We start from the raw sequence: 16,577 nt of genomic DNA, 5'->3' as shown, positions 1-16,577 counted from the left end.
TAAATTCAAACTTATATTTTATTGTGAATATGAGATTAAACAAGTTATGTTACAAAGCGCTGACTGAACATTTTGATTGGACGAACATTTTATGGTCATATGTCTTCCACAGATGATATATATACATATAAATAAATTTAGACCTCTGAAACTTAGTGATTGCTAACAGGAAGTGAAGAGACTTTAAACTAGCATAACAACAAATGTTTTGAACCAAATTACCTACCCTGCCTTTAGTTTAAAAACTGCCATTTTAAAGCTGCACTGACACTGTCAGGGCTTGTTAACACCTGGCCGCCTCATACATTTTCTCTTATCAGATAGATATCCAATCGAGAAAAGATCACGTGCAAATGCACTTCGAAATGCTTTTGAGACAGATTTAAATCTGAATGCTCAAACCACTTCAGGAGGTGGTCTGGACCACATACCAGACAAAACTGCACAAGTGTAAATGCATCTTGTTGTTAAAAACGTATGTACATTTTTTTCCCTCCCAAAATGTTAAAATAATAAAGAGCATTTTTTAGGCAATGATATGTTATAGTAAGATATGACAACGCTAATGCAACACACCTCGCCACGGATGAGTAACTGAGTATCTCTTCTGACAATTAACTAATCTTAAAATAATAAGACTTGTAATAATGATGTTTATTTTTGAAATTTGTGAATGTAAAAATCTGTAAAGTTTCTAAGATGAATTTTATATTCGCAAAGATGTCTTGCAACAAACCAAAACAGAATTATACTGAATTATACAAAACAACTGGTCACATAAACAACAATCTAGAGGAGAAGAACGCAAATGGTCATGAAGGTGGATGATCAGATTTGGGTCACTTTCGGCTGCGGTGAGAACGTAGCTTTACTTTCACACAGATACGTATTTTCTGGTGCCATTTTAAGCTACTGAGCCATTTAAAACGCTTTCCACACGAAGAACACAAATATGGTTTCACATCTGCATGACTTCTCAGGTGTATTTGTAAGTGTGATGGCAAAAGAAATGTTTTATTACACTGATCACAATTAAACTGCCTTCCTCCAGATCGATCGTGCTTTTGATCTTTCAAACTGCTCCTTTTTTTAAGCCTCTTTCTGCTTGCAGAGCACTCCAGTTTCTTTCCAGAATGTGTTTGCAAATGACGTTTTAGGTCTCTTTGATATGTGAAGCTCCTCTTACACTGAAGACACGTGAAAGGTTTTTCTCCAGTGTGAAGCCTCGTGTGAATCTGAAGGGTTATTTTCTGATTGAAACTCTTTCCACAGTGAGTGCAGGTGAAAGGTTTCTCTCCGGTGTGGATTCTCATGTGAACCTTAAATTTTCCTTTAAATCTGAAGCTCTTTCCACATTCATGGCACGTGAAAGACTCTCGAGAATGAACTTTTTCATGCCAGTTAAGGCGTCTCTTGTCTGGGAATCTCTGTCCACACTGATGACAATTATACTCTTGTGAGTGAATCCTCATGTGGTAGGTAAGGTTTGTTTCACGTGCATAACATTTTCCACACTGAGAACACACAAAAGGTTTCTCTCCTGAGTGAATTGTCATGTGAATCTTAAGATTTCCCTTTTGTGTGAAGCTCCTCTCACACAGTTTGCACTTGAAAGGCTTCTCTCCTGTGTGATTTCTCATGTGGGAAATAAGGGTTGATTTACTTGAGAAGCTCTTCCCACAAAATTTGCAGATGTAAGGACTCTCTCCAGTGTGACACTTCATGTGTGAATCAAGGGTTGTTTTATGTCTAAAACACTTTCCACACTGATCACATGGAAACGGCTTCTCTCCAGTGTGAACGACCATGTGAATCTTAAGAGATCCGTTGCGTGAGAAGCTCTTACCACACAGTTTGCAGGTAAAAGGCTTCTCTCCAGTGTGTATTCTCATGTGGGTATCAAAGTGTGCTTTATATGTGAAGCTATGCCCACACACACTGCAGGTAAAAGGATTCTCTCCAGTGTGAAGTCTTGTATGATTTTTGAGGTTTCCTCTACAACTGAAACTCTCTCCACACCGATTACATGTAAAACCGTTCTCTCCTGAGTATTCTCTCTTCGTGTGATAATCAAAGGATACTTTATGTATGAAACTCATTCCACACTGATCACATGTGAATGGCTTCTCTCCAGTGTGGCGTTTCATGTGGGCATTAAGGCTTTGTTTATGTGCTAAACATGCTCCACACAGTTGGCATATGAAAGGCTTCATTCCAGTGTGACTGTTCATGTGGCGTTTAAGGTTTTCTTTACGGGAGAATCTCTTTCCACACTCGTGGCACTTGAAAGGCCTCTCTCCAGTATGAACGTTCATGTGCATTTGAAGGGTATATTTTTGTTTGAAACTCTTTCCACACTGATGGCAGGTGAAGCAACTGTTAGATTCAGTCTTCTGAACATTTTTTGGTGATGAAGATGTTTCAGACTGCATAGATGTTTCCACAGTTATGAAGTCAAGTCTCTCATATTGATCCTTCTCTTCTATCGTTGTCAGTCTTTTCCTCTCTTCTTTCAGCGCCATCAGGTCTAAAGTGAAAAAAAATAAATACAGATTAGTGGCACTTTAATGGCTAAAAGCAACAGACATCATAACCAAGATAAAAGCATTTCATCAAACACAAGTATGGAGTGCATCAGGGCTCAGTATTAGGGCCTCTGCTTTTCTCCTATTATATACTGACCATGAGGAAATCATCATTAGAGCACACAATATTGTGCCATTGATATATTTTTACATTTTGTGACATAACTGCCCAAATGAGTAAAGATTTTTACTGAATTTGTGTAATAATCTATGATGAAATTAATCAATGAATTTAATTGTTGATTTTTCATTTATCCTTTATTTAATCAAGAAGCTCCCATTGAGATATCATAATCTCTTCCAGGGAGATCCAGTCAAGATGGCAGCACACAAAAATTCACATTAAAAAAAAAATAATTTTCATCATTGAGGGTGCCATTAAGGAGGACCCTTGCTTCTATCTATCCAGTCTCCCCAGAGAGTCTAGTCCATTACTGCCCTTCTAAAACCCCTTGGCCTTAGTCCACTGACCCCAGTCTGGTAGTCTCTTGCCCCTTTTCCAACAAGGCAGTTCAAGTTCTAGTTCGGAGCCAGAGCCTAGTTTCAAATCGGTTCTTTGTCTTTCGACACCAAAAGCACCAGCTTGGTACCAGGAAAAGTGGTTTGTAAGTAGCACCAAAACAGAACCGCTTGCATTAGGGGCTGGGTTACCGTGGTCAACAAGATGAACAAAGTTTTGACCGGGTTTTTATGAAATAGCAGCTAAAAACAAACATGTTGGATTTGCAGTGTTTGGACAACGATGTAGGTTAACAAAGCCATTGTTGATATTAGGCTTGTTTGGGATGTGTTGGTGATGCGTGTACCAGTTGGCGTGCAGCGTCAAAGTACCATAAGAGCAATTCTTAAGCTTAGAGAGTTGTCTGCTTTCCAGTAGTTCTCGGGGTGCTTTGGTGTCATGCGCTGGTTGGTTGGCACATCGCCGATGCATCTTGAGCAAGCCTGGTGTGTTTGGTGCTCTCACGCTAGTGTTGCTAGGAAAGATAACACGTCTACATTGACGTAAGACCTAGTTCTGTGGTGGCTCTCTAGCCCGTGGACAAGCAAACTGGTTCTTTGAAGTCTCGTCAGTCAAACCAACTCGACAACAACACTAGCTCTGAACTAGCACTCGGTTTCCTGCTGGTGGAAAAGGGGACTGTGTATTGCCAGACATCCCACATCGAGTGGCATGAAGGTAGCACTCATGAATCTACACACTCTAGAATGGACCACCCCCTGCCTTCATCTCCACTGGTCTTGCCCAGCCTCAGGGTTTTTTTTTTTTTTAATCTCTGCTGGTTCTGCTCAGTGTCCTGATTTCTGTTGCCCAGCAATGGGAAGTCATCCAAAGCCCCATGTTTCATATGTTGCTGGAGTTTAGTGCTGTTTCTAAGTCATGTTACTTTTAAACGGGTGTCTGTCAAAACACAACGCTGGATTAGAGAGCACTATCATTTTTTCTTGATGCGCACAATAACTGAAATGCAACTGAAGTCACAATTATCGATATTTGAAAAACGCTGTTTGGAAGTTACCTTGACCGACACGGCAACAAACGTGTAGCCAATCAGAATTAGGGGGCATTGTCTACCCTTGCTTGTCCGAAGGAGGGGCTTTGTTGAAAATGACATGTTTGAGAAAGGTGGGGCATAGAGGACCTACAATAATGTACAGTATTTAAAATATAATGTGTTTTTTGAACATTAAAGCATGTCAACATATTCTGTTACACCAAAAACACCAAATAATTATCTTTTAAATAGCATCATATGACACATTTAAAAGAAGATTAACCCTGCCTGGTTTACATGTTTGAAAATGATTAACAGTTAACCTGTTATCCCGCACCTGGATGCCGATGCACTGAACGCTCTTTGTTTGCATGTCAATGTTTACAAATAGATTAAATGAAACGGGACAAAATTAATCTTGACAAACTATATATCATTATAAAGATCTAAGCCTCAAGCATCGATGACAGATCACTGTTTTTAAATGGAAAGCTTATAAAGAATGTATTTGCAAAATTTGTGTAAGCAGTACACATCAAAACATGCATATTCAAAAGTGAAAATGACATACAGCCAAGTATGGTGACCCATACTCAGAATTCGTGCTCTGCATTTAACCCATCCAAAGTGCACACACACAGCAGTGAACACACACACACACACTCACACACCTTGAACACACCCCCGAAGCAGTGGGCAGCCATTTTATGCTGCGGCGCCCGGGGAGCAGTTGGTGCCTTGCTCAAGGGCACCTAAGACGTGGTATTGCCGGCCCGAGACTGGGACCCACAACCTTAGGGTTAGGAGTCAAACTCTCTAACCATTAGGCCACGACTTCCCCAACAGTACGTACCAGATTCATCATTTTAACGAGTCATAAATGCATCCACAGCTGTAAATCCCGGTTTAGTTAGAAAGGTAAGGGTCCACTGAACGACATCTCATAGAGCACTTTTAGTCCAACAAAGCAATAACGTTGTAATATGGATAGTAATTTCTTTGTTTATGTCTCAGTTCTTCAGGGACAGTATTCTTTGTATCTGTTATACAGTAATTCACGCTCAAAAAACTGCATCTTGGTAGTAAAAAATAGCATGGTTTTGTAGCATACAGTGTCACAAACACTAAAAAAAAAAAAGTCAAAGATACGCGGAATATTGTCGTCTGATGGGGGTGTAACTTAGCAAACGGCTTTTAGCACATAATTCTCTCTCTCTTTTTTTTTCTTCAACATTTTCATGCAAGTGTGTGTTTTGTGGGGAATGTTGCTGTATCTGCATGATTACGATCTCTTACTGTGTAATCACAGCTATCAGTGTGAATACGGTCTATATGAATAAAGTGATTATTGACTCTATGAGCAGCTATCAGTGTAAATGCTGTATTTCTTGCAATCTCAGGATGTACTGTAATTGGCATACATTGTTAATTCTGTTTTTTTCTTATTTTTATTACTCAAATTATTCGCAAATTATTCTTATTGTATTTTTCTTGTGGGTGGGGGCACTAGATATAGTCTCAGAAAAATGGTTGCAGGAATCTCATTTTTCATGGTATCTTCTTCAGATTTGAAAATAAAAACTCATGAGACATGTGACTTTCAATCCATTACTTTTCTAGATAGCTCCAGGACTGATTTCATGTATTTTTATATGAAATATAATAAAAAAAATCAGTATGGTACAATTTTTTTCATGGCACTTCAGTGTCTATAACTTTTAATCTTTTTAAGCACTATCAACTCTGGATGATGGAAAGTAAAGCCCAAAGGGTTTCTTTCCAGAGATAAAGTAAACTACACATCAATGTCTCTTCCCTTTGTGCTTTGAACTTTTCTATGTGGAGCGCTGTGACGTTATATCAATCGCATCACTCTGCTCACGAGATATAGGGCTGTTACGATATTAGATTTTTCATATCATGGTTATTGTGGCCATAACAATTCACGATATCGATACATCGTGATATCTATAGAAACCTTGGGGGGAAAAGATATCAAATTATTTTTTAGTATGTTTATTGAGTTTTTCTTTTCACCCAACGAACATAAGGATACTGATGAATAAATATTAATGGTAACATTACAATAAGATGTCATTTGTTAACATTAATGTATTAACTAACATGAATGAACAATGAACAATACATTTATTACACAATTTATTAAACTTCGTTATTGTTAATAAAAATAGAGTCATTCATTGTTCATGTTTGTTCAGTGCATTAATGTTTACAAACACAACTGAAATTAACATGAACTAACATTAAAAAATGCTGTGGAAATATTGTTCATTATTATTTATTTTATTTATACGTTAACTAATGTAATTAACTAATGTTAACTAATAAACCTTATTGAAGAATGACCGCAGATGAGGCATTAAGTGCATGGCACTGCGACCAACTTAACATTTTACAGAGTTTATGCAATGTGGTCGCTCAGTTTTTAAAGATCAGTTTTAATTGTGTAGCTGTTAATAGATCTGGACAAAGAAATAAAGTGTTACTACGCACAGGCCATATTAATAGCAAATACAAAAATAAGACGAGTAAAAAAAATGCGGTACATATTAAAATAATCACCCTTTACTTAAATATATGAACACAGAAAACCCCTGTTAACAGGTTAATATAATGTTTCCCATTCTATGACTAGTAAAATAATGGCAACTTACTCTGAAGAACACAGCTCTCCTCGGAGTAGCTGCGAGTGCTGCGTCTTCTTCTCCGTCACGTTATTTCTCTATCGTCTATTTTTTATTATTGAAATCTATTTTATACACCATCATTTTTGTTTCTATAACGTGTGAATATATCCTCTATCGTATTCTACAACAAAAACAATCAGAGCGCCTTGTTATCACCAGTTTTATTTTGATTTCCCGAGTCCGCTAGTAGCTTATAGCCCATTAGCATCACCAGCGTGGTTGTCGCTAAACCCGCGTGCATTGCTAATACTCTATTCACACACATTACAATTGCTTTACTCATTGTTACTTGATTTAATGGCGGATGTTTGTCTACCTTTGAGTGCAGGTGACGACACGTTCGAGCTGCATTCGGTTCAGCCGTGGAGAAGCAGATTCGGGTCCTGGAGCAGAGGCAGCCCCAGCTGAGAGAGCGGAGAGCCGTGCTGGAAACATCCTGAGCTGACGCTCACAAGTCCAGGGTAACGTTAAGTATGCAGTGCGCTACTAACAGTCCCATCACCTCCACCCCGTGTGTTTCTCTGCACAGGCCCGGTGCACCCAGGACGCGATCTGCCCAGATGTCCTTCACTCCGGCGCCGGGACACCACGGACCCTGGGTGCATCCGCAGCGGAGGACGCGAGCCAGGCCCCAGGCGATGACTCCTCCCCCTCCGGTCTTCAAGATCTCCACACAGAACCGCTTTGCTCCCCTCCGCGAGACGGAACGCTGTGATTGTCGGAGACTCCATCATCCGACACGACCGGGCTACGTTAGTCGAAGGTAAAGTGCACACTCACTGTTTCCCTGGTGCTCGTGTTCTCGATGTTTCTGCGCAGATAACCGCGACGCCCGTGGCTACGATCATCGTGTCAGGACCACTGCCCATGTATCGTCGAGGACACGAAAGGTCCAGTAGACTTTTTGCTCTAAATGAATGCTTATTTTCATGGTGTAAAGAACAGAAACTGCTTTTTGTTAATAGTTGGAATCTTTTCTGGGAGCGTCCTAGGCTTTTTCGCGCTGATGGCCTGCACCCCAGCAGAGACGGAGCGGATCTCCTCTCGGACAACATCTCCAGGACTCTACGCCCCATTTGACTAGTAAGCCAATTCTCAAATAACTGCTATGATGGCTTTTGTTCTACCCGCTTAAATGTTAGAAGTACTTGCACTGTACAATCTATTAAGACTGTCTGTTCCCCAAATAGTGAGGTCAAAATATAAATTTAATGTAGGATCAAGAAAAAATCTTATCGTGATTATACCAGAAAAACTTAAAATAAATTAACAAAAACTATTTCTAAAGTTTGGGCTCATAAACATTAGATCACTCACACCCAAAGCAGTTATTCTCAGTGTTACCCAGAAAACAGGATACAGGTTTAAATCATTTGAAATACTTATGCTTAATGTTACACTGTCAGATATGCAAAAGAAATCTATTGTATCTCTTTCTCTCACTACTGTATATAGACCACCGGGGCCATATACAGAATTCCTAAAAGAATTTGGAGATTTCCTCTCAGACCTGTTGGTTACCACTGATAAAGCGCTACTTTTCGGAGATTTTAACATTCACGTTGATAATACAAATGATGCATCAGGACTTGCGTTTACTGACTTATTAAACTGTTTTGGAGTAAAGCAAAATGTCACCGGGCTCACTCATCGTTTTAATCATATGCTAGATTTAATTATATCGCATGGAATCGATCTTAATGACATAGATATCGTACCTCAAAGTGATGATGTAACTGACCATTTCCTTGTATCGTGCATTCTGTGTATTGATGATAATAACTATATAGCTTCGCGTCAAGAAAGAAACTCGTAGTCTTGAGCGCAAATGGAGAAAAACTAACTTGGAAGTTTTTAGAATTGTGTGGAAAAACAGTATGTCCAGCTATAGACAGGCTCTAAAAACTGCCAGGGCCTGAGCATATCCACAAACTCATAGAAAACAACAAAAACAATCCAAGGTTTTTATTTAGCACAGTGACTAGATTAACAAATAACCAGACGCCACCCGATCTAAATATTCCCTCACAGTTAAATAGTAATGACTTTATGAATTTCTTCACTGATAAAATAGATAACATCAGAAATACAATAACAAATGTAGATTCTACAGCGTCTAATACTTTAGTTTTATCCATCGCACCCAAAGATAAACTACAGTGCTTTACAACTATAGGACAGGAAGAGCAAAATCAACTTATCACTGCATCTAAACCAACAACATGTTTATTAGATCCTGTACCCACTAAATTACTGAAAGAGTTGTTACCTGTAGCAGAAAAACCGCTTCTCAATATTATTAACTCGTCGTTATCTTTAGGTCACGTCCCAAAACCATTCAAGCTGGTGGTTATTAAGCCTCTAATTAAGAAACCAAAACTAGATCCTAGTGAACTGGCAGATTACAGACCCATTTCAAATCTTCCATTTATGTCTAAAATTTTAGAAAAAGTTGTGTCTGCTCAATTGTGCTCCTACCTGCAAAAAAATTACAAATGACTTGCTTCTTGCATCAGACCAAGGCTGCATCTCATTGCTAGTTTTACTTGATATTAGTGCTGCGTTATACAGGTATCCAAGGGCAGGCTTTAAGATGGTTTAGATCCTACCTGTCCGATCGCTACCACTTTGTTTATTTAAATGGGGAGTCATCTCATTTATCACATTGGTAATATCATTAGAAAATACGGGATTAGTTTCCACTGTTATGCTGATGATACTCAACTATATATCTCAACAAGACCAGGTGAAACTTCTAAATTATCTAAGTTAACTAAGTTAGTGTGTTAAAAATGTAAAAGATTGGATGACCAATAATTTTCTCCTATTAAATTCAGATAAGACAGAGATATTACTTATTGGACCAAAAAACATTACACAGAATCTCGTAGATTACAATTTGCAATTAGACGGATGTACTGTTACTTCCTCTACTGTCAAAAATCTGGTGTTATATTAGACAGCAACTTGTCTTTTGAAAATCATATTTCCCATGTTACAAAAACAACATTCTTCCATCTTAGAAACATTGCCAAGCTACGAAACATGTTACCTGTTCCTGATGCAGAAAAGCTAGTTCATGCATTCATGACCTCTAGACTGGATTATTGTAATGCACTGCTAGGTGGTTGTCCTGCATCCTCAATAAACAAGCTACAGGTAGTCCAAAATGCAGCGGCTAGAGTCCTTACCAGGTCAAGAAAATATGATCATATTACCCCAATACTAGTCTTTGCACTGGCTACCTATTAAGTTCCGTATCAGTTACAAAATATTATTACATACCTATAAGGCCCTTAATGGTTTAGCTCCTGCATACCTAACTAGTCTTCTACCACGCTACAATCCATCACGATCCCTAAGGTCACAAAACGCTGGACTTTTGATAGTACCTAGGATAGCAAAGTCCATTAAAGGAGGTAGAGCTTTTTCGCATTTGGCTCCCAAACTCTTGAATAGCCTTCTTGATAATGTTCGGGGTTCAAACACACTTTCTCTGTTTAAATCTAGATTAAAAACATCTCTTTTGGCCAAGGATTCAAATAATGTATCTCATAATTTTGGACTGCAGTTATATCTGATCAAATGCACATTATTATTCTTTAGCTTGGGTTAATCTAATTAATTTTACTTGGCTGGAACAGCAGCTATGCTAATTATGTCTCTATTTGTTTCTCTGTTTTGCCACGGGATTTACATCCCGTGGTAACTAGGATTTACACGAGCTCCAGTCTGGATCCAGAACACCTGAGAAGAGATGATGCCAGCCCGGAGAGGACCTCAGATGATGCTAACCCAGAGACAACATACAGAACTACCACATTTTGCTCTAAGTTTGATTGCATAATTGCTGTTAATAGTGTTAATCGTCTGTTTGTTTACATCTTTTATTGATTTTTCTGAACATTTCTGCCGTATGCACATAAACTGACAGTTTTTCTGTAAAGTTGCTTCGCAATGATTTGTATCGTAAAAAGCGCTATACAAATAAACTTGAATTGAAACTTGAATAGATGTCAGCAGATGTCTGGCACAATACTGCCACCTGTGAGCTCAACCAGGTACTGGCGCTGGAGTATTTACATGTGGTGTTATCATAAGATAACTGTTCATTTTAAATATTGGGGTTATCGCTAATACCGGTATATCGTCACACACCAAATTAACACGATATCGATAATCTTTTTTTTTGCTTATCACGGTTATCATCATATCATGGAATATCGTGACACCCCTAATATATATATATATATATATATATATATATATATATATATATATATATATAAATATATATATATAATGTTATATAAACCTAATCATATTTTTCTGTAATTAGTCCCGATTAATTACATTTTAATGTTTGTATTAGGGATAGGCGATACAAGCTTAAAAATATATCATGATATTTCTGGTATTTATCGCAATAATGATATCAAAGACGATAATGCAGGCAATCCTGTTTCTTTAGAGAAAAGTATAATCTTTCCTATTTTTACCCAAAATAGGCTGTTGTGACCATTATAGAGTACACACATAATATAATGACTGTTTAATTGATACTGGAAACCGGAGGGCGCCCTTGCCCAAAAACTCCACATATGCATAGCAGAAGTAATACCACTGACGCTCCATAAAATCCCTAATATGGACAAAGGTATCCAGTTATCGCTGAATAAAGCGCACATCGGAGATAGAGAAATTTTAACTGATGAAACTTGAAGACAATAAACATACGATTGCACTAAATATATGGTTTATCTGTGTTCTTCAAGCAAACGTGGGTATTTTTTAGAGCCCAGACGATAAGGGTTTTTTTGGGGCTGATACCGATATTAGGGAATTAAAAAAGGCAGATACCGATATATCGGCCGCTATTCTTTGTGTATATTATAGTACAGTACCAGTCAAAAGTTTGGACACAATCCCATTTGTGTTTCCAAACATTTGACTGGTATTATATATAGAATACAGTATATACATAAACAGAATATATGTACATACATTTTTTGCACTCAACTGTGGTGATCAAATATTTATACTCAACACATGACAGAGATATGTAATGGAGGCAGGGCATTTAACAATTTAACAATAAACTTTACTGTTCAGTGCACTGATGTCAGACTCATTTCTGTTTTCACACACAGACGAAACCTAGAGAAGTGTGACATAATATAGGGGAGTGCGGGGCACAAAGTAACACGGGGTTAGTTGTAACACACGTGGTATGCTAGCATAACAAAATTTACAGTATTTATTAGTTACCATATCAACATTATATAGAAAAAAAAAGGGTGGCAAAATTCAAAAATCTTTTAAAGATATCACTGAACATTTATTTTAGCATAGTAAAATTACATTTCTAGCAATTTTTCATCTCAGTTTTTATTCATTTATTAAAAATGAGAAAAATCTGCTATTATTTTAAATCTCCCATCTGTTATTTATCAGTTCAGATCTTTTTTTAATGCTTTGATAACTATCAGAAGACATGAACCAGTTTTAATTTCCATGTGCAACAGTGATCGAGTACTCGGCCGTGAACAACGATGATCGATCATGAAAATGATGATCGTGGAAAAAAGAAAGACTGGACTTTGGTTAGCTGGCCACAGCATGTGGTCAGTCTGGGTTAGCTACATACTTATCTGATTAATCTAATGTAGGATACCAGTGTTTAGTGTCATGCTCAAATGCAATGCCGGATAATGATGCAGTTATTTGAGATGGTCATATTGCTTTTAGATGTTTCTTTTCAAAAAATACTGACATTATAATAATCCTGCAGTGCTTTTTCGTCATATTTGTTCGACAGTAGGCATACTCCAATTAAAATTGTTTTCGTACTTCGTATGAAATCACTTGATAATGTAGCTGGAAATATAGCACAAATCTGCCATAAACATTAATGCCATAAGCATTATAATGGGAACTTTATAGAATGCGAAATCTCTAGTAAATTCTGTTTGCTTTCCTTGCCTGTGTTTCAGCATGCTGTCATGAAAGCTCATCATGACTAGAGCTCTTAGTCGTTTTAGCTCTTTTAAGATTTATGAAGTCACTTTAACACTTTTTGTGTTTTTGTCTGTTATTTGTCAAATAAAACAACTTCAATTAGGTAGCTCATATTACATTCTTCAGAAATATCACTCATTTCTGTACAGCTGGACATTTTAATAAGAATCAAATGTGAGTGAGTTCAGCTTTGAGTATAAAAACCAACCTGTTTGTTCCTCAGTATCTTCATGTTTGTCTCTGAATGTTTCTTCAATCCTTATGTCTTCACTCTCCTCTTTAATAAACTCCATCTTTATAACAGGGTCACGTGGATCTCATTCGCCTCAGCAGTAGTTTTTCTGTGTGTTTGGACACTTTGTCCTGTTTAAGATCAGAAAAATTAAGAAAACCAATAATAAATGCAAACTACATCTCTGTGTGCGTCTCATTCTGCTCCCTAGTTACTGCTCTGCTAAGTGAGTTAATGGCCTTAAATCACCTAATTAACAAACACCAGCATGTTTTGCATTTGGTTTTAGATTAGGATTGCCAACTCTTCTGTATGATACTTTTATGAATGCAGTTTTCCCATATTTGCAGTAATACATCAGACACAACAAACACAGAATGATCCCCGATTGTTTCCTTTTGGTTAATTTTAAGAATCAACTAAAAACCATTCTAGGAGCCTTCCCAGATCATTCCCTGCAGGTTATTTTTCAGTTTTATTTTCATAACCATGTAAACTAATTAAAATGTTAAAGATGTTTCTGAGTCATGACCAGCAGAGAGATTACTCTAATGCTGTTTAACTGTTTTGTTTCATAAAGCTCTGTTTCTCTCATCAGTACTCGCCAGTGAGTGAACTGGTCTTCAAGATAAACTGATTCACTACATAGGGAGCAAAATGAGACGCAGCTTTTGTTACTCATGTGTGAATGCTGTTTACTAATAAAAATACTTTATCTAACTGTTAACATTAATAAACGGTATGCATAATTAAGCCATTTTACTTGCTTTAAAAAAAAAAACACAAACCTTTCTTCAGGCGAACCTCAACAGACGCAGGAGCGCGGCGCACGGGCGCAGTCTAATGACGTCACACCGCAACACCAAAATAAAAGTCCTGTTAGCACGCCGCTGTCTGAACTACAAAAATGCTAATTTAAGTGCCAGAGGATTTCAGAGTTGATTTATTGGTGAAATACATATTTAAATAAATTTTGTACAATGCTGTGTTGAAAATATTAAGAACTACCAAATGAAAGAAGGTGAGATTCTGTCTTAAAGACAGAACTTTAATGTGTTTCCCAATGGAAAAATACTATAATAGTTGATTGGAAATGCTATGGTGATTTTGAACCATACTATAGTAAAGTAGTTGAATTAATTTGTTGTGTGAATTCTATTGTTGCTGCAGTAATATAACAACCATAGTAATATAAATAAATTACTTCAACCAATACTGACCTAAGTTTTCTACAACTATAGGTTATATTATACTACAATACACTACATTTTATCGTAGTAAAAACTAAAGTATATACTGCGTTCCAAATTATTATGCAAGTGACATATCAATAGGATTTCGGTACAATAAAGAGTCAGATTTTTGTTTGTGTGGTTTTTCACATCTTTTTAGATAACTGGTATCAATCTCAGACAGGTTTGTTCAATAGTTTGCCAGGTCTTCTTAGGTACATGGAAACCCTACTTAAAGAGGTTGTTCCACATTATTAAGCAAGTCACAGTTCTCATGAATAAATGGTGAGGAAGAAAGATCTTTCTGAAGATGAAAGTATGAAACAATGCAATGTCTTGCAAAAAGCATCAAAACAAACAATATTTTGTGAAAAGCAAATATAAATTATTGAACTGTTAAAAGATTTGTGAGTGACTTAGAGCACAAAAGATCTTGGTCAGATAAAGATTTATTAAGGAAGGTTTCTGTCAAACAAATGAACTGTATTGTAATGGCAGCTGTAAAAAAGCCACTGCTGAGCAGCAGACAGATGTTTGAAGCTACTGGAGTCTCAAGATCCTCTCCATGTAGACTGACAGTTGTGTGTAAAGCTGCGTTTCAGTCACTGCTAACCAAACCTCACAAAGAGAAACCTGCACAGTGGCTGAGGAAACACATGAAGAATTGTTTTTAAATAGTTTTATTCACTTACGAATGCTGCAGTACAATGGATGGTCCAGATAAATGGATTTCTGATAGTTGATGAATGGCCATCCTATTCCAATGAGACTGCAACACCAGCAAGGAGTCGCTGGGTGATGATTTGGGTTGGAATATTGGGAAGTGAGATGTAAGGTCATTTTAGGGTGTCAAAATGACTTCTGCAAGATATGTGGAGTTCATAACTGACAATTTTCTGCTGCGGTATAAAATGAAGAATAGTGCTCTTGGAAATAAAAGGATTTTCATGCAGGATAACACACTATCCCGTGCTGCATAAATACCATGGTGCGAAACAGTTTGAAAATGTGTTTCTACAGTCACTGTGCAGGTTTCTCTTTGTGAGGTTTGGTTAGCAGTGACTGAAACACAGCTTTACACACAACTGTCAGTCTGCATGGAGAGGATCTTGAGACTCCAGTAGCTTCAAACTCCTGTCTGCTGCTCAGCAGTGGCTTTTTTACAGCTGCCATTACAATACAGTTCATTTGTTTGACAGAGCACAGAAGAGCTTGGTCAGATAAAGATTTATTAAGGAAAGTTTCTAAGTCACTCACAAATCTTTTCACAATTCAATAATTTCTATTTGCTTTTCGTAAAATATTGTTTGTTTTGATGCCTTTTGCAAGACATTGCATTATTTCATACTTTCATCTTCAGAAAGATTTTTCTTCCTCACCATATTTCATGAGAACTGTGACTTGGTTAATAATGTGAAACAAGTAGGGTTTCCATGTACCTAAGAAGACCTGGCAAACTATTGAATAAACCTGTCTGAGATTGATACCAGTTATCTAAAAAGATGTGAAAAACCACACAAACAAAAATCTGACTCTTTATTGTACCAAAATCCTATTGATATAGCACTTGCATAATAATTTGGAAAGCAGTGTACTACAGTATTTATTACAGTTGATCAGTTAACTATACAGTATTCTGTAGCATTCATTAAAGTGTTGTAAATACTACAAAATATACAGTTTAATACACTTTACTATAGTATGGTTAAAAACACTAGTATTAGAAACCATTTATACTATTATTAGAATGCATACAGTAGGATTTACAAGTGAAAATATATAATCTCAGTGTGATTTAAAGGGTTTCTACACACACACAAACATACACATTTCTATTATTTGATTATTACACTATAATATGGTATTGTTGATTGCCTAAACACAACATGTCAGAATGCTGATTTTTTTTTTAGTGGCTCCAGTTACACAAAACCAGTTAGTTAACCCAACAATAAATCTATGCGTTTTATTTTATTTGTATGAAAACATGAGCAATTAAAAACATGGATAGGCGTAGTCTTAGAAACTGAAACTGTAAAGGGTGAGTTCTTTACTTGCTTCTATTCCCGACGAGTTACAGAGCAGTGGAGCTGCCTATCAAGGTTAGACAGTGCTTCTTTAAGGTCACCACTGTTATCTGTGACACTCCAGTTTCATTAAAGGAACAAAAACTGGTTACTCAGGTTTTAAGTGTTTCCAAACAGGTGTTTATCTTAAATACAGAACGAAGTTTCCAAAGTCAATAGCCCATTTAAAAGGATGCCTGATGTCACAAAGTCACCATTAATCAATATAGATATAGACATGGT

The 16,577-nt window shown here is 37.1% G+C and overlaps 1 protein-coding gene across 3 annotated transcripts in view; it reads right to left on the bottom strand.

Annotated features, from left to right (window-relative positions):
* LOC109082913 (gastrula zinc finger protein XlCGF57.1-like) overlaps positions 1–16,577 on the bottom strand; it is a 29,792-nt gene continuing 13,215 nt past the window's right edge. The window contains exons 1-3 of one of the 3 annotated variants that reach the window (XM_042722536.1): positions 13,825–13,864; positions 13,013–13,167; positions 1–2,527 (exon numbers count right to left, since the gene is read on the bottom strand). In XM_042722536.1, coding sequence (XP_042578470.1) covers positions 840–2,527; positions 13,013–13,097 — 1,773 coding nt within the window. In that variant the 5' untranslated portion in view covers positions 13,098–13,167; positions 13,825–13,864 and the 3' untranslated portion in view covers positions 1–839. Of the gene's footprint in view, positions 2,528–13,012; positions 13,168–13,824; positions 13,865–16,577 lie in introns of those variants that run through there. The other 2 variants (XM_042722535.1, XM_042722534.1) reach the window with 2 other exon arrangements.

Source organism: Cyprinus carpio, chromosome B4 (genome assembly GCF_018340385.1).
Source record: "Cyprinus carpio isolate SPL01 chromosome B4, ASM1834038v1, whole genome shotgun sequence".
Lineage (NCBI taxonomy): Eukaryota > Metazoa > Chordata > Actinopteri > Cypriniformes > Cyprinidae > Cyprinus > Cyprinus carpio.
Note: the sequence above shows the minus strand (reverse complement) of the source record. Positions and strands in the feature narration are given on the sequence as shown.